This window comes from Pezoporus flaviventris, unplaced genomic scaffold, assembly GCF_033815535.1.
Source record: "Pezoporus flaviventris isolate CSIRO_AGI_PZ_B2104156 unplaced genomic scaffold, CSIRO_AGI_Pfla_v1 ptg000005l, whole genome shotgun sequence".
NCBI classification, from domain to species: Eukaryota; Metazoa; Chordata; class Aves; order Psittaciformes; family Psittacidae; genus Pezoporus; species Pezoporus flaviventris.
Genome location: NW_026892553.1, coordinates 4,470,608 through 4,488,343, shown reverse-complemented (window position 1 = coordinate 4,488,343; position 17,736 = coordinate 4,470,608). Strand labels below are relative to the sequence as shown.

At 45.9% G+C, this 17,736-nt stretch overlaps 1 protein-coding gene across 5 annotated transcripts in view; it reads right to left on the bottom strand.

Moving 5' to 3' along the window:
• Positions 1 to 2,300: 2,300 nt before the first annotated feature.
• The window catches only part of PAK3 (p21 (RAC1) activated kinase 3), a 168,542-nt gene continuing 153,106 nt past the window's right edge, over positions 2,301 to 17,736 (bottom strand). For all 5 annotated transcript variants that reach the window (XM_061445721.1, XM_061445719.1, XM_061445722.1 and 2 more), the window contains 8 exons: positions 15,217 to 15,280; positions 13,040 to 13,088; positions 10,744 to 10,856; positions 9,774 to 9,891; positions 8,850 to 8,949; positions 8,241 to 8,437; positions 4,008 to 4,145; positions 2,301 to 2,565 (listed from right to left, as the gene is read on the bottom strand). In XM_061445721.1, the coding sequence (XP_061301705.1) occupies positions 2,476 to 2,565; positions 4,008 to 4,145; positions 8,241 to 8,437; positions 8,850 to 8,949; positions 9,774 to 9,891; positions 10,744 to 10,856; positions 13,040 to 13,088; positions 15,217 to 15,280 (869 nt within the window). In that variant the 3' untranslated portion in view covers positions 2,301 to 2,475. The remainder of the gene's footprint in view (positions 2,566 to 4,007; positions 4,146 to 8,240; positions 8,438 to 8,849; positions 8,950 to 9,773; positions 9,892 to 10,743; positions 10,857 to 13,039; positions 13,089 to 15,216; positions 15,281 to 17,736) is intronic.

The following is a 17,736-nucleotide window of genomic DNA, read 5'->3' as shown; positions in this document are numbered from 1 at the left end:
CAACACTGCCAAGGTCACTACCACAGGTGGGCTCAGGCGACTGATGGTTTATACATTCAATGCACGCCGAGGATTACAGCAATCAGCTCTAAACTCATCCAAAGAGAGGATGGGTAAGCAAGATCCTGCAAGTTTCAGCCACAAAAAGAAACTACCCTGTCAGCTCAAGGACAGATAAAGTTTGAAGAATCCTTGAACTGCACATCCCACTCAAAGCAGCCTTGGCCAGGACAACACAAAGGTGGCCCTTTGCCTGCTTCCTGAAACCTAGAGCTAAAATTAAAGGTATTTACCTGGTCAGGAGAGGGGGAGAAGAAAAGCTGAACACTTACATTTATGGGTCCTTCATCAGGTTCCCCATCACCCACCATTAAACTGCTGCACATCTGCACATGAATGAACAACGGTTCACTGGGAAGGTGTGCAGACCACTAACTCCCCAAGACCTAGCAAGGTGAAGCTGGTATTCATGTGCATGTCCTGGGTGTCAGGCAAGGGAACACATCTGTAAGCGCAGGTTACAGAGCGTGCCCTGGCTCATTGCTCAGGCCTGGACTAGGACAGATGGGTATTTACATGCTCAGCGTGAGGAATATTCAGTAGCCACACCACTGACCATATACTGGAACTAACTGCCATATAGACACCAGGGGATGGGGACGTTCCTACAGCTAGAGGACAGGAGACAGATAGATACTTACTTCCCTTCTTGTGGTGACTGGAATGTGCTTCATTTTTGATGACAGGACTGACTGAAAGACCTGCTGACATGCAGCGACCGGTCTCAAACTCAGCACGAACAGCTATAAAAGTACTGGGGTTCAGTTGTGTGCAGAGATGGGGAATAAACACGCACGTACGTACAGGAGTGCTGGACACAAGTGAGAGTGCTGTAAGATCCACCCCGTGCCGGCTTCCGGGTGTGCATGCAGGAGCTGAATGGAATTCTACATGGAATTCTACATGGCTTTTTCTGAGTGAAGCCACATTGCGCCTTTCTTTCAGAAATGAATAAATAAACCACAAACTGCATACTGCAACTATTCTGCTCCAAAGAGTAAGCAAACTCTGCTTACAAACCAGCGGACTAGTCAAGCACCATCCTCACTCACATTCAGGATTACCTCTCTCCCAGCAACTCAAGAGCTGCAACCGGTGCCTCTCTGTCTGTAAAGCACTCTGCATCTCATATGCTGGCTCTTGCTCAGAGCCCCAGGTTTTAACACACTTCCCTCGAGAGCTGTCTGTGGCTCTGGCCATGTGTATCCGAGCTGCTACTCACTCATTCACACGCTGTCAGCCTGAGTTTCCATGTCAGAACTCGTGTGCCTGAAGGACACTCACCTGCACATGAGCCTGACACCCTCCTCCCCTTCTTCCCAGAGACACTACGAACCAGGAGCTCCAGGAGACTGGGAGAGCAGGCATCCTGATGTGACACCACAACTCAGCTCTGTTCTACCCTTCTCTATTCCTGCACACACTCAAGACAGCTAATCCCTCCAGCCTGTGCATTCCACAGCATGGCCAGGATTCACCTCGGGAGCAGCCTGCTGCCAGTTTGGCTCTGACACGGGATGATTATTCCGGTCCCAGGAAGAGGGATGCACCCAGCCCCAGTCTGTGGCCACCTCCTGCTACAAGAACCTTCCTCTGGCCTGGGTCTGCAGGTGCCAAGGCTGCCCTGCGCTCTGCAAGGGGTCTGCTGGGGCTCAGCGCCAGGCAGGGCCGGGCCTGCTCTCACATTTCTCCTACAGCTTTGCACCAGACGAGCCCTTTCTGAGCACAGTCTGCTCAGAAACCTTTCTGCTTTTTCACTTCAGTAAGACTCGCATCCAGGCAAACAGATTACAATTAGTTATACAAACCAAATTGCCAAGAACCGAAACACTACGTATTCACAGTTGAAAACCTGTATCTCAACAGGATGTTTTGTCTGCCCCACTCTTGATGGGTTTTTGGTTGGAAATACAATGCAAGTACCATGACTGGGCAAATACCAGCGAGGGGGCTGTATTCAAAAGGCAGTGCAGTCTGGAGTTTATGAATGAAGGAGAACCTTCTCCAATTCCAACCGTACCAAAAAAAACCCGTAAAAGGGACTTTCTGTCTTTAAGAAACAACTGACAATTTAAAAGAGAATGTACAGCTTATTCACAGGGTGAGAAGGAAGGGAATCTTCCAACTGAATTTGCTTTACCTTGGGAATGGTGGAGGCAGCAAAGCATTTTCGGTCATCACCTCTCTGTCTTAAGCCCTGTTTCATCTTAAAAATAAATTAAGGAGCCAGAAAGCAGGAAGAAGACAAATGATAAGTTTTACTCCTCGAGGGACTGGGTTGTTCTCCCTCCTACCTCCGTGACTGTGACCGTTGGTGTGTGCATCCATCCTGTCCCGCAGCACAAGAGTTGAGGTTTCACAGAGTCTCTGTTCTCAGTCCTGCTCTGAGCTGGCATGGGAGACCGGCCTGGAGCGCTAGCGGCTGCTGTTCTTAATCGCTTCCTTTGCTGCAATGATCAGAGGAGTCAGGCTGGAGAGAGGCTTGGCTAACTTTAAAAATGGATGCTGCCCAAAGGAAAAAAAAAGAACTGTTACTTTCCAAACACAGTTACTCACAGGCTCAAGCAGTTTGTCCTCTGGTTACCAGGAGTTTGCAGAAATAGGACTGCGGGGACCATCTGCACCTGCGTCCTTGTGTTCAGGACCCTGCTGTCACAGGCAAGCATGGTCCATAATCCTCCTAATCCATTTATCAAGGTGGCTTCAGCTTGCTGGGGTGTTTACCCTGGCAGCACTGTGGGAATGCTGTTTGCTGTCCCAGGGCCTTGTTCCTTTCAGGAAACCTGAAATACTTAAGATTCCATTTTTCTAAAGACATGGACTATTTCAGTTGTCAAAAAAGATGAGGGGCATGAGCCATTCCTCAGGGAACTACAGAATCTTGCAGAAACTTTTATCCCAATAGAATGTAGGCCTGTGAGTTGTTCTGAAGGACACTGAGGTACAGCTTTCCAGCACCAAGAGCAGGCAGGCAAGTGACAGCACTGATGGGCTCAGCTCTGGGTTGAGTAGTGCCTCATCCAGCCCATGCACTGCCCTTCCTGTGCTGGCTGGCACCTGCACAGCAGGACTGAATATACTATCAAAATACAAAACAGGTCCAGGGAGCACCTCTCCTGCGAGGAAAGGCAGAGAGAATTGGGATTGTTCAGCCTGGAAAAAAGAAGGCTCCAGGAAGACCTTACCGGGGCTTTTCAATACTCAAAGGGGGCCCTGTAAGAAAGACAGAGACTTCTTAGCAGGGCCTCTTGTGGTAGGACAAGAGGTGATGTTTTTAAACTAGAAGGACAGATTCAGACTAGATATAAGGAAGAGATTTTTTACAGTGAGGGTGGTGAGACACTGGAGCAGGTTGCCCAGAGAGGTGGTAGATGCCCCATCTCTGGAGACATTCAAGGCCAGGTTGGACGGGTCTCTGGGATACCTGACCTAGCTGAAGATGTCCCTGTTCATGGCAGGGAGTTGGACTAGATGAGCTTAAAAGGTTCCTTCCAACTCCAATCATTCTACGCTTCTACTTCATTTTTTTATTTGAAAAGCACTGGAGACTGATAGAGCAGCCTTCCAGTACCTGAAGGGGGCCTACAAGAATGCTGGGGAGGGACTGTAGTGACAGGACAAGGTGTAACGGGTTCAAACTTAAACGGGAAGTTCAGATTGGATATAAGGAGGAAATTCTTTACTGTAAGGGTGGTGAGGCACTGGAATGGGTTGCCCAGGGAGGCTGTGAATGCTCCATCCGTGGCAGTGTTCAAGGCCAGGTTGGACAGAGCCTTGGGTGGCACAGTGTAGTGTGAGGTGTCCCTGCCCATGGCAGGGGGTTGGAACTGGATGATCTTAAGGTCCTTTCCAACCATAACTATTCTACGATTCTATGCCTTCGAGTTCAGCTTCCAAAAAGCCATCCCACAGTAGAGCTGTGTCACTCCCAGCCACTCGCACTGTACCTGCAGCAGCTCCTTGGCAGACCCTCTCCTGTCCACGTCCATCTCCAGGCAGCAGTTCAGAAAGTCTCGGAATACAGCGGAGAGTCGCTCGGGGTTCTGCAGCTCTGGTGTCCCGTTGGTAGCTATCAGATACAGCGCCTAGGGAAGAAGGAAACACCAGACTCCTCCTGTGTCTTTCACATCCATAACTCCTCACATAGACCCCACTTTAAAGTCCAGTCTCCAGTGGCAGCTTCTTCCCTGGCAGAAGGTGAGAGAGGATTTTTCTATACCAACAAAAAAACCCTGATGCAGCCACAGCTACTCCAACATCAGAACAATCCTGCCTTGACAGCTGATTTCATTGCCTGACCTAGTTAGTAAGAACTACATCAGCAAAAGCACATTTTGCTCCTCTAAGTACTGACACTAGCTTTACAGGCTATTTTAAAGAGTGAATTTGGTCCAACTATGTAATTTCAAAGGATTATTACATAAAAATGTGTCTCTGCAGTGCTCACTGGTCCCTGCAGTACAGCTTCCATGGAACAAAAGCTAGCCAAGTTTTCTTGCTCTGTTCTTCATAAAAATGGTCACTGGATGAAAAGAAAAGTATATCCATCAGCTTGTTCCTTGGGTAAAGAAACAGAAACATTTGGAACCTCATTTTCAACACACACACGTTAAGCTGAATCCACAAATATGAAGAAAATGTGTAACTGGGCAGACAGGGGCCACCTGCAACTACGCCTTTCAGCAGCCTCCAAATTCCAGGTCAGCTTATGTGGTAAAAGAGAACTTACTGGTCTAAGCAGAGAAATGAGTAACTCCATTCCTATGGCAGCCCCTATGGCAGCCCTGTGCTAATTTGGATACTCAAGTAAACACATTAATGATGTCCCTATTCCAGAAACTGTCAGGGAAGAAATGGGAGGTGTTGGCAGTTTGGTTATTGGAAGCTCAGGGTTGGTGGCATAGAGAAAGTGGACTATGAAAGAAATATGTTCACTAAGTATTTCAGGAAAAACAGGCAAGAGGCAGAACAGACCATGTTGCCTTTGGGCTATAATCTTCACGTTCCAGGCAAGCTTCCAGTGAGAAGAACTGGGGGCAGTTTATATCTCAAAACCCCTGTTTAGAAAGGTGCTGGGGTTTTGGTGGGGTGGTTTGGTTGGTTGTGTGGTTTGGGGGTTTTACTTTGGTTTGGTTTTTAAAGGTAAGATTAGATCTGCTACACGTATTTCATGTTTTCAGGGTCATCTTCACAGACAGAAGAGCTGGAACAACGTCAAACCCCAAATAAAATGTTACCTGAGTATTGGGAGTATTTGCTGAGTCCTCTGTGAATTCCCTTCCATGATGTGCACAAGCATCCAGCTGCCCATCTGTGCACACAGGCCTACCCAAACATTTGGAAAGTCAAGCCCTTCTCCTCCTCAACAGCATCTAGCCTAATCGAAGCTGAAGTTTCTTAAGCAAAGCCACAGATGCTCACTCCCAGGAGTGCTCATGAATCTGAGCAAGGCCTCCTGATATTCCACTGCCCAGGAATTACAATGTAGATTTGCGAAACACAGGGTGAGCATTATCCAGCCTGGTTCACTTGTAACCACGGTCTAACACGCTGAGAAGCTGGAGAGATCAGTCCCTTCCGGCTTTGCAACATGTTACTTAGAAACACAAGTAAATAATTCTGAACTAGTTAAACTCACAGAATGTGTTTCAAATACACCGCAGTAAGAACAGAAATAGGCCCAGGAGTCTTCCATAGAAATGCGTGCATGATAATGACAGCTCTGTATGACTGGCGTTTAAATAGATTGTGACCAAATTGACTCTGTCATCCTCTTAAATACACAGGAAGATTTCCAACCCTGAAAAAGCAAATGAACTATCCTGGAGTAAAACAATAAAAGGCAGTTGCTTTACTTTTCCCACAACGTTAACGTCACAGCATCACTCTGGTCCTGCTGTCCATCTGCAGCTGACCCGAGCTGCAGGGCTGTCCTCACCACTCTTAAATTGTGCTACTTAAGGGATGCTACTTCTCCTGTGGTAAAGCAGCACCAATGTCAACCTTGGAGACTTTATTCCAGCCGCATTCACCTGACTGTGAACGAGGAGTGCCAGGACAAATGGAGCTCTTTTTAGTGGCTTGTTTCTCCACAGCACATGAAGCAGGAGGAAGAGTCATCTTTAGCTTGCAACTGAACCTTTTACATACTTCTAGGATGACAGAAAGAGGTCTACGAGAAGCTAAAGCGCCTTCTTATGTATCTTTTGGTTTCCTGTGATATAGCCAGCAAAGAAAAACACGAGCAGTACAAAGGAAACGAGTGTTTGCAGTAGCTGCAAAGGGGCAATAAGCTCATTGATTTGTTTAACATACCAAGAAAGAAGAAAGGATTTGGCACACAATTATAGCTGCAGTCTGTGAAAACGATATCCTAAAGTTATCCAGGCCACCCAGATACACGGCAGAACAATATACAGATGATTTAGAAGCCTGAAACTGTAGAAGATCCAAAGCATTTGGAAAACATGCTCCAGTTTTGAAGGAAACTGATGTGCTGTGGTTAATAAATGAAAAAGCAAACAGAAATGCTGAGGGTTTGGGTTTTTTAAATTGGAAATGGGGAGGTCCAACCTACATTTCAAAGGATATTTATCACACCAGTGTTTGCCCCTCAGGCCCCAGGCATATGCCTGATGGAAGAAAATCACAGTGAGAGAAAACAAATACCATCACAGAAATATCCAGGACACTCATGGCTGGAAAACGGTTCATTTCTGTGAGGCTGGAAAGAACCTGAGGAACATGGGACACGTCTGCTCTACACACAGAAACACAAATGTGGTTGCATCAAGACTGCTGTTAACTCTGTGATTAAGGTCCCTTATTGCCCTTATAATTTATTCATGTATTTAGTGTCAGTAACTGCAGCTCCTGCACGCCTTCCTTTATTAAAACAATCATTCATAAAAATGAAAGAGCATCTTTTTGTTTCCAGGCTTTGCAGAATACCCTGAATGTGGTCTACATGTGCCTATTAAACCAACCACCACTGTGTGCCAGCAGCTAAACAACTCAGCTATAAAAACAGGGCTTGCTTATAAGCTCTCCTGTTTGGATGCAGCTGAAACCTCTCACTGAAGCCTCTGTTCCATGTACAGTAGTGGATGGATCTTGTCCCTGTTGGGGTTGATTTACCTTAATAAAACTACCTGACAACTGGGGAACTTCAGGCAGTCCATCACAAGCTCTTCGCTGTTCCTACCTCAGGGGTAGCAACCTCTGAGGAAGGGTCCAGAAGCTAATACAGATAGTACTGACTTGAGATGCCCGATTTTAATGTACTGCTATTTTCCTCAGACCCGAAGGTGCCTTGCAGCAGTAAGTGTTCAAAGTGATCTTAACCTCAGCAGGAGATGAGCCATGTATGGAGAAAGAGAGCATCTCAAATAATCTGGCTAAAGGCAGGAAGAGCTGAACAGGAATTTGGTCAGGTCAGAAATTCAGTTCTCTTTCTAACCCGAGGCTTCTCCAGGAGCCCTCATCCACACCTGAGGTTAGGGAAGCTGGGAATTTCCAGCATCCAGACCAGTAATGCTAATTCTCCTCATGTGCATTTGCTGCCTTATACAAGGCAAATGCATTTTTTTTCCACAAGGGTCTTCTATGGAAGCATATTAACTATGGGGTTCTCTCTTTGGCAGGAAAAGTCATTTTAAGGAATCAGGATAAAAGGGAAAACTTCAAAACATTAAAAATGCATCAGTTTACTGCAAATATCCCTGCTAAAACGTACTTTTAGAAATGTTTTTGGTAATGAGTAATTCTGGCATTCCTATAACCAGTGACACTCTGGGGAAGGCTCAGGTAAGCCATCAGCACTGTTCTGAGTCTGCTCTGCTCACAGATACAGCTGAAATGCTCTTCAGGAAAGTTCCCCAACTGGGGAAACCTGCTGCTGAGCAATTCCTGCCATTGAGATGCAGCTCAGAGTTCAAAAACCATGTGAGAAATTTCAAGCACAACTGAAGGCAAAAATGGCACATTTCTGAACTGGCTACAGCTCCCTTCTCCTCTGAGGTTCTCCCATGGATGTAACCAAAACTACTGGATACGCTGGTACATTCCAGTGACATTTTCAGAAGCTCTTGGTGGAGCTGATGGGACTGGGATCCTGTCTCATGGATACAAAGCATGGGACAGATTAGAAAGAGCGGTATCTGGTTTTGTTTGCACCTTACCCTGAGAGGATTTTCATTAAGGTACGGAGGTTCTCCTTCCACCATTTCTATTGCCATGATCCCAAGAGACCAGATGTCCACTTTGGGGCCGTATGCTTTCCTTGTCACCACTTCTGGTGCCATCCAGTAAGGAGTCCCGACCATTGTGCTCCGTTTACTCTGCTCAGGGGTGATCTGAGCGCAGAAACCAAAATCAGCTGATGGGAAAAACAAGTATTGTTAAAGGCAGGCTGAAGCAAAAGAAAGCCCCACTACATGGCTGAGAACACGCTGCTGAGTCTCTCTGGAGAAGGAGCCGTGCCCTGTTCAGTCAGCGCTGCAGCCAAGGAAACACTGAACTGGCCACTTTAGGCCAGTTTCACACAGTGGCTTTGATTCACCTGAGGCTGGAGACTGTAACTCCCTCCCTTCGACAAGGACACGCACAAACCAAAGCTACTCTCAACACCTTTTTCCCTCCTATACCTCTCTGCATGTTGGAACTGTGCTCTTAGCTTGCAGCAGTGGTTAATGCACTACCACAGGCATCGCTTTTGGGTAACTGGCAGTCAGTCAAAAGCAGCCCCACGCCACATCCTGGGAGTGCTGCGCCTGGCCAAGAATACCTACTCAGTTTGACAGAGCCGTCCATTCCGAGAAGGATATTGTCACTTTTGATGTCTCTGTGAATCACTTGGTTTGAATGAAGGAAGTCCAGCGCTTGCAGGCACTGACAGACAAAAAAGAAACAGGAGGGTGAAAATTAATGACCTGAGTTCATCACACAAGAAAGGAAATGGCTCCAAAAGATTGAATTTCTAGATGAATTGTGACTAATGGCAGAACATTGTGCTGTCAAGAGGAACACCGTGCTGCACCAACTGGCTGAGTAATAACTTTCTAAATGAAGGCATATTAGCTTTTGAAAGAGAAATGTCAATTATTGCTACAGACTATCCCCTGCAAGCACAGAGAGAATGTCTGCTGCTGCAGTGAACGTGCTATCTCCATCCACATGAGAAACTATTGTTTGCCAAAGAGTATTCCCTTCCTTTAGTATGAAGTGGATCACTTTCAGGTTGGAGGCTGCATGACAAAGGTTTTATTGTTAGGCTCTACAGCAGATTTGGAAATAGCATGTTAGTAATTTTTCAGAATCAAACACCATTTTGGGAGGAATGCTTTCCTTTTAAGCTGAGGACTGTGATAAATGAGCCTCTATTTTTCTTTGCTGTTGTTTTAAAACTCTGCCACCAGCATGTTTGCTTTTACAGGCAAGGAATGCAGTAGAGATGTGCTCCAGACAAATGTTTAAAGAGGCAAAGTTGAGAACAGAACTAAAAAAGAGACAGTACAGTAACAGTATATGAGTATAATAACAGAGTATAGTAAGTGCAGTGATACTGGCAGGCAGTTCACTTAAGTTCTTTCTTCTCCCTATTACTAAAGCAACACAGAAACAAAGCTCTGAACAAGGTATCACTCATGTTCTTACCATCTGTTTAAAAGTACCATCCTGTGCGAGTAAATGGAAGCACGTGTAGGATCCCTTACCTCCCTACAGACAGCTGCTATCTGTCCTTCATCCATGCATGTCTCTGTAACCACATCGGTTAAAGAGCCGCCAGCCAAGTACTCCATAACCACCCAGAGCTCATCACCCACCAGGTAGCTGGAAGAAGAACACAGCAGCACTGAGATGAATGTGCAAAGCTGAGTTACCTTATGCAAAAGACTACAGCTGAGTTGTGTTTCCAGCTCATTCCTGATAGCCTATACAGTACTTAGAAGCTGTGCAGTCTAAATCAGAAAGCACATTAAGTGAGAAATAAGACGTCCTAGATGGCAAACAAGTGAAAAAATGCAGTTTGGCAATGGCACAGATAAATCTTGCACAGATTATCACATCATTTGGTTCATCATCTTAACACATAAATTCCATGATTTACTCCAGGAACAAGGCAGCACAGCTCTCAAAGTGTCCATGGTAGGAGGGTGTGTACCACTGAGGACAGAAATTGGTCAGCACTCTGGAAAACCTTACATAAAATACATTCAGAAACAGGAAAAACGGTTTAAAAACTGGCAAATTACATGTTTCTGGAAACAAGAACCCAGTCTTCCTGGCATCCACAGCCATGGAAAATAGCGGGAATAGCCCAAGGAAAATCATTTCTAAGATGATTTATCAGCACTTATCATAAGACACAGAAAATACTATCAACTTTAAAAAAAAACAGTAAACCAAAGCCACCCAATAAAGCAACTCGGAGGCAGTGAAACTAGAGGCTGTTGTTTTATAAAGATCCAGCTGATCCAGGTTTCTGAGAACAGTCTTCAAACTACAGCTGCCAGAAGAGATTAATGCAGACAAAGTGCAATCTCCTCCCACACACTAAATAGTAGATAAATAATAAAGAGATCGATTTGCTGCCAGCATCCAAAAGGGGTTTTTCATGTCTGCCTTGCAGTACGTAAATGAACATGCACGTGATAATGCCACTGTCCAACACCATTTACTTACCTGTCTAAATAGTTAACGATATTGGGGTTCTTATTTTCCCTCATGACCAGGATTTCATTAATAATTAGTTCCTTTTTGGGCTGCTGTTGGAGATTCATTTGCTTTATGGCCACCTAAAACGACATTGAAAATCATCAACTTGAGTAGTCCATTGCACGAGGTCAGAATGAACATGGAGAGAGTGGCTTTGGAATGACGTAGCAGAGCTGTGCCAAACTTTCTTGTTATATGGAGTAAGAGCTTAGGAACTTACATTACAACACCCTGCTTCTCTGTGGCCTGGGTGGTGCAGGACACATGGCCATTGACATTTTGCCTTATAAAAAGGGTCTTTAAACTCTTAACCACCAGTCTCTAACACCACTCTCTGGAGCTACGCTCTCAAACAGCCTTAGTTTATCACCACTATTGTTATTCATGCATTTGCAAGCAGGACGCGATTTTGCTACTGTGAAAATACCTAAAGCCAGCAGGTAAATACTTCTGCAAGTCCCTGATTTTTGATCATGATGTCAGCTACTGCTGCTACACCTGACTGCACACACAAAACACACGCACATTCGTATAAAATGCCATACTGAAAAGATCGCTAGGGTTACCCCACAACCAGTCCTAGTACTTCCCAACTTGTTCCGTTTGGGTTTTGCAATTCTAAGTAACATTCTTCAACACAGTTTGGATTTGCAAATACTTTCTGGATCAAAAAAAGTTTAATCCATTCTATGGTATTTTATGGATAACCCCAGGGTTATAAGCAGGGCTTATGGCTCTTAGGTCCCTTGCAGACTCAGTTACAAAGTGCAGTACTGCAGGTAGATGAGAAACTACCAGTAAGATCCAAATGTATCGGTGACAGCCAGAAATGGTAAATCAGAAATCTTAAGTTGTAGCACCAAAGAGCAATAGGATTCTCTAAGACATAATTTATTGCCAATATGATCCATTTTGCTCTGAACCACTGCAGCCATCCTGCCTCTGCCCGGTCCCATCTCCCACAGTCTCCAGTTGAGCTTCTCCTCCTGGCCTCCCTCCCGAGCCCAGTTCTGCCAGCCCCATCCCTCTGGGCTCAGCCCAACTTCCCTCCCTGGCACCCAGCTCCAGCCAAGACTGCAAACACACCCTCCCCAGGGCTCCCAGCACCTCCTGCCCAACACACACCTCAGGGGGAGATGTGGCCCTGTGGCTACTTAATATCTGGCCCCCACTTCCCTGTGACCAGTTTGTGGGCTGTAAAGGGCTGTCACTGCCACTGGACCTAAACATGGCTGTATGGTTTAGGAGAGCTCTTTGCTCTTGATACACACCTTCTCATTTGTCAGTATGTGTGTGTCAACTAGTGTCAGTATGACTGAACACAAAATTGCGTGCTAAACATGAGCTCTCCTTAATTAGGTCTCACATTATACTTCGAAGGCAAAACATATAATGGAAAAAATGCTAAATAGCACTGCTGCCTGAACCTGTGATTAAGATAAACTGGGACTGAACGCTGGCAGCCTCCATCAGCTAGCTGATGCATTAATATATTTAGTAATTAAGACACAGCTACTGTCTTAATTATATATCCTTCTCTGAAAGATACCACTTCCTCCCTGCATCCTTTCTGGCTGTGAATAAGGACAAAGTCTGTCTGAAATTACACTATGTAATGAACCTATTCACTCCTTATAGCAACAGGAGAGCCTGTGGCCACCCCATTTGCTCTCCTGAAGCCTCGCTTTATGACAGAGCTTTAGATTTTACTGTTTGTATTGCTAACCCATCTACGGCCAGGTCCAAAGGTAGATTTTATGCTGTAAATGTAGTATGTAGTAAAATACAGTATGTAAGTCAGAACATAATGCTATTATAATTGGCCTTAAAAGCTATGGGTGAAGCATTTCTCTTGATGCTTCACCCAAGCAGAGAGCACCAAGGCTCTTACTGCTTCCAGGGGGAGCAGGACACCCCCAAGGAATTTGCATTAGTCAATACCTCAGTGTAATGGCTGTTGGAAAGTCGATGGCCACGGGAAGTGTTCAGCTACTGAGGCACAGAAACACATTCCCCTTAAGGAGCTTCCACAGCAAAGCTGAAGACGGCAGATGATGTATTCTGCCAACTGACACCAGTCCGCGCTTAGGAGGAACAGCCTTAGCAGAAGATGTATTTTGCAGGCTGACACCAGTCTGTGCTTCAGAGGTATTTATACCTTTGCAGTACAGATGTACTGGCACCCAAAAGCCCCATCCACAGTTTGTACCACAGGGGAAAGCCCCAAATACCTGCAAACTCTGCTGGGGCTGCTGGCACGTACCTCTTGTCCTGTGGCGATGTCAATTGCTGTATAAACAGTTCCCGATGCCCTAGAAACAAAACAGCAGCAAAGAAAGGAGAAGCAGTTTAGTCCCTATGGGTGAACACAAGCCCAGATCTCTGCTGCCTGGAGTGTTTATAAATAAAAATACCTTTGTTCCTTCAACCAGCAGCGCAGCACCCTCTGCAATGCAGAGTACCCAGGATAAAACTATGTCCAACATGAAGAAAAAGGGCTCGTCCAAACCTCGAACTAAATTATTATAGCTCAACACTGAAGGTGAGCTCTACGTTTATTCTTTCTCCATTTTCACCAGTTTTGCTTTGGTTTGGGGTTTTTCTTCCCCTTTTTTCGTGGCTGTGGGTTACACAAAGGAAAGCTCTCCAGCTGTCCTGTGAGGTCACAGCTACAGCAGGTTAAGGGAGATACTGTTTCACACACACATGGACACCTACTCAAAGGATCCCCAGACAGCTTCTCTGTGTGTCAAGAGCCATCAGCAGCTGCTTCCATTAGCAGACACGTGAAGGACTCTTCATGGTGCTGATGCTTTGCTCTGTGGCAGACATCAGTTGTGTTGCAGAGCCACCAGCAGCAAATGGTGCGCTCACCTGCAGACCAGACAGCATGGGGATTTGCTTGCCATCTGCCTCTTGTTGAAAGAGGTTCTTCCCCTGTAATCATGTGAAGGGCTGGAAAAGGCACCATCAGAGGAAATCCTTCTGGGTTTAAAAGCAGCTTGGGGCTTGTAAACCCTAATGGGGTTTCCTTCTGGGCTAAACCATAGTTTTACACTGCCGTCATTTAAGTCCGTATCTGCATGGGCAGTGAGGCCAGGGTGGGAATTCTTGGAACATGCATCCGGCAAGTGTCCCACTGACTGAAAATGCCAACATCAGTTTGCTCATTCTGAGGTGATCCCTGGCCTCTTTACCTGCAGGCTCAAATACTTGTGAAGCATTGTAGTTCAACAGGCACAGAGACTGTGTGTGTTGAGAACAGTGTTCTCATTGGGCACGCTATGTATTCTTTTAATATAAATGCAAATGCATTTTCCTATGACTAATTGTCGAGATTAATCCAATTTGTTTTCATAAAAAGCCAACACCATTTATTCAGACTCGCTAATGTTGTGCTGTGCTCCTCAGCAAAGTCCTATCAGAGTTCATTTAAAACCAGCTATTTAAATTAGGATGCTTTTGCTCTGCTCCAGGCCATCTGCGAGGAGCTGAGATAAAGGTGAGTAATTTAAGTAAAGCTGTGAATTAATTGCAGGGGCTCCAATTGTGCATTACCAACTTTTACTTCTAAGCAACTGCAATTCCCGATCTGTATCTACCTTTTAAAAGCTTCTGTAGCATCTTGGGTTTAATGCAGTTAGGCAAGTACCAGGGCCCACAATTAGATCCGTGTCACTGTGATGCAGTGCAGTACAAGTTAAAAAACCAGCCTGAACCCAGGCTGCTCCTGGCTCCGTACTCATTTGTCTTTCTAGCAAGAGCTAACACTGCCTGAGCAAACACAGCCTCTTTATCAAGCACAAGTTAACCAAGTTCCCTCCGGCGTCAGCAGCGTGTTAAGTCCTCAACTGGAGACTGATGACAAACCAGAAACTCAGCACTGAAGCTGACCTGTTCTTCAGAACAGCCCTTCTGACTACTGCTCACTGCAGAGTGCCTGTAAAGCCCTCACACTGTTCATTAACTTACCTGCCCTATGAGGCCATGAGGTGCTACATGCTGGACAAGCTGCTTTTCCTTATGTACAAAGTTGCTCTCTGCCGGCAGTCCGAGCAGCCATGTCTCTTGCTGCCTTGCAGTGCTCTTATTAGCAGCTACTAAAGACTACCCACTTCCAACACTACTCATGCCTTTGACATAACTATACACATACAGTGCAGGGGTGGGCAGGAACTGGCACCATCAGTAAGCCCATCAGCACCCATTCAAGGCACTACATCTCAGCCCAGCCCTGCTGACCCTAGCCGTGCAGCAGCCTGGTTCCTCCTGATCATCCCGTTTCATTACCTTTGTGATGACTTTTTTCTTTAGGATAAACGATGTGGATATCATCCCCATCACTGACCATGTTTGGAGCTTGCCTGATTTCATGCTTGATGTGACACCAGCAAAATACCCAGCCCACATTTTTGTGGAAGTAACTGGGACTGGACTTACCCTTGGCCAATTTTCTCGAATCGAGTGTATTTCTTCTTAGGATCTCCCACACTCACAATGCTCCCTGAAAGAAACAAAGATGCTCACTTAAAATGAAGACACCACTTCCAGCAGATCAGAACTGCAGCTCCACTCTCTGGGGTTGTGAACTCTTTGTAGTCAGTTGGGTAACACCACCACAGGCAGCTCCATGGCACAGATGGCCTCCACAAACACTGATTTTCTACAGTCCTTTGGAGAGTTAGTCCTTAGGAGACTAAGAACGTGGAGAATCATTCACAAGAGCACTGTCAGAAAAGAACAGGTACCAATGCAAGTGTTTGTTGACTATAAACATTAATGAGAGCTGGAACAACAAAGCTTTTATGGATAAATACCGTGTGTGATTCAAGAGAAGGTTTAATAGTTCAGAAGATTAAATGCACCTTGTGTTCTGGAATCAGTTTTTACCATCAGGTGCCATTTTCAGAACAGGAAGAATACTGCAAAGTGTTTCCAGGAGGGGATCTTCTCAACCTCTCGGCACTTTGCCATAAGAATGCCTTTGTGTTTTCAAAGATTATGTTATAATGAGTAATTATGGGGCCTTAAGAACTATGACCCTCACCATTTCTTACCGGGTTCTGAGGAAGACCCTGTCCGTGCCATGTTAAGAACCACACTGCTTGTCTTCAACCTGACCCAGCTCACTAACTCACATTTCACTTGCACTCTCAGCAGCGCACACACGCGGATCTCCCCAGGCACACACAGCCGTGACGGGTACCAGGACTCCCGAGGCACCAGCGTTACCCACACACACAGAGCTGCACGGAGGAGCTGCTGCAGTGCGAGGAGTGCAGGTGCCGCGGCTCAGGCAAAGCCAAGCCAGGCCGGCCCGGGTGCTGCCGCCTCCCGGCAGCTCTGCGCTGGAGCAGCGGGAAGGCAGAGCCGGCCTGCCCAGCGCCAGGCGTGCAGCACTCCGGGTCCATCGGCCCCATGGAGCTCGTGTGCCCCTGAAAGCTGCAATTAAAGCACTCGCTGCTCTGTGTTTATCAAACGTGAGAGCCAAAACCTGATAAGCTCAAATCTGAGGGAATAAGCACAAAACCAATATTGTTTTTTCTGGTCTGGTGGCTTCCCAGATCAAGTACAAACGATGAAGCCTAAGGTGATGGCTCAATGAGAGTGACTTCTAAAGATTTAACTTGGAAGGTACATCACTGAAATACCTGAAGATTAATTAAGGAGGAAAGACTTCCAGTGTGTCACAGCATATTTTGTTTGACTGATCTGGCACTATTCCTGTATCACACACACTTATTTGTCCACTTGTGCATCCAAAACAAAACTAGGTGATGCACCATTCGCTGTAAGTAGTAACAAATACCTCTCTCCCCCCCGTCCAGGCCATTTCTTTGGAGCAGAGGGCTTTAGCATCCAAATGGGCATCTGACTGAATGCCTGGCCAGGAATACTGCCTGCCAGCACGGCACGAAGACAGGACATCAGCACCATCTGGTACACTCCCTGCTAAAAGAACATTGCTGGCCTTGGCAAGATCCCCAATGCGAGCTGTGGGAGAAGAGGCTTCCTTTGCCGCATGGCACTCACTCCTCTTCCCTGGCACTGCAGGAACATCAGGAGTGCTCACTGTGGCACAGCCCCAGCAGACTCTGCAGTACTGACACAAACACAGCCATAACCCTGCGCTGGGCTGGACAACAGGAAAACAACACTGTGCTGCCAGCCTCAGCCTAGGTGCTATTTTCAGCTAGTTAATGGAGAGGGTGTCTACCCGAACAGACAGAGAAGTTCAAGGAAGTTTGTGTTAGTAAAGAATAAAGAGCAAGACTGCAGAATAAGCATTTTGAAATCGAATTTTCCAAATTTGCCACCGATTTTGCAGGTCAGAATTCTGGAGTTTTTCTTCAAGGCTGGAGTAGTTGCTTCATGAGTTAGTTGTTTGTAGCTGGTTTCCTGTGCTTAAGCCAATGCACATTCTAATACGACAGCACTAAAATCAACAAAGTGACTGGTACGTGGCTGCAGTTCAGAGCAGCACTCCCTACTCTGGACAAAAGATACATGTTATCAGCCATTTTGATGTCTTTAAGCACTTTCCTTTATCAAGTCCTAAATTAAGTGGATAAGAAGCAGAATTGGGCCACTTGTGTTTTATAATTACAGTGGGACATATTCGTGATTTCATTACAGGCAGAATTCTGTTTGATCTTATCTCAGTATTACAGGCTTTGCTCCCCAGTAAAACTTGCAATGAAAGTGGTTCTAAAAAAACCAGGGTTATTTCCAGCAGAACAGAATTATGAAAGCAACTGAAGATGAAAGAGGGCAGAGGACATCTTCCTGAAGTATAAAAATCAATTGTGGGGGAAGCAGGCAGGTGGAGAAGTCATAAGAGTTAAACCAAAACAGAGAAAACCCCAACCACCACACAGGCTAATCAGCCCAGGACTGTTAACAAAAAAGCATCACCCCTGTTTCCAGATAGCTTCATGAAAGCACAAAAAGATTTTCATT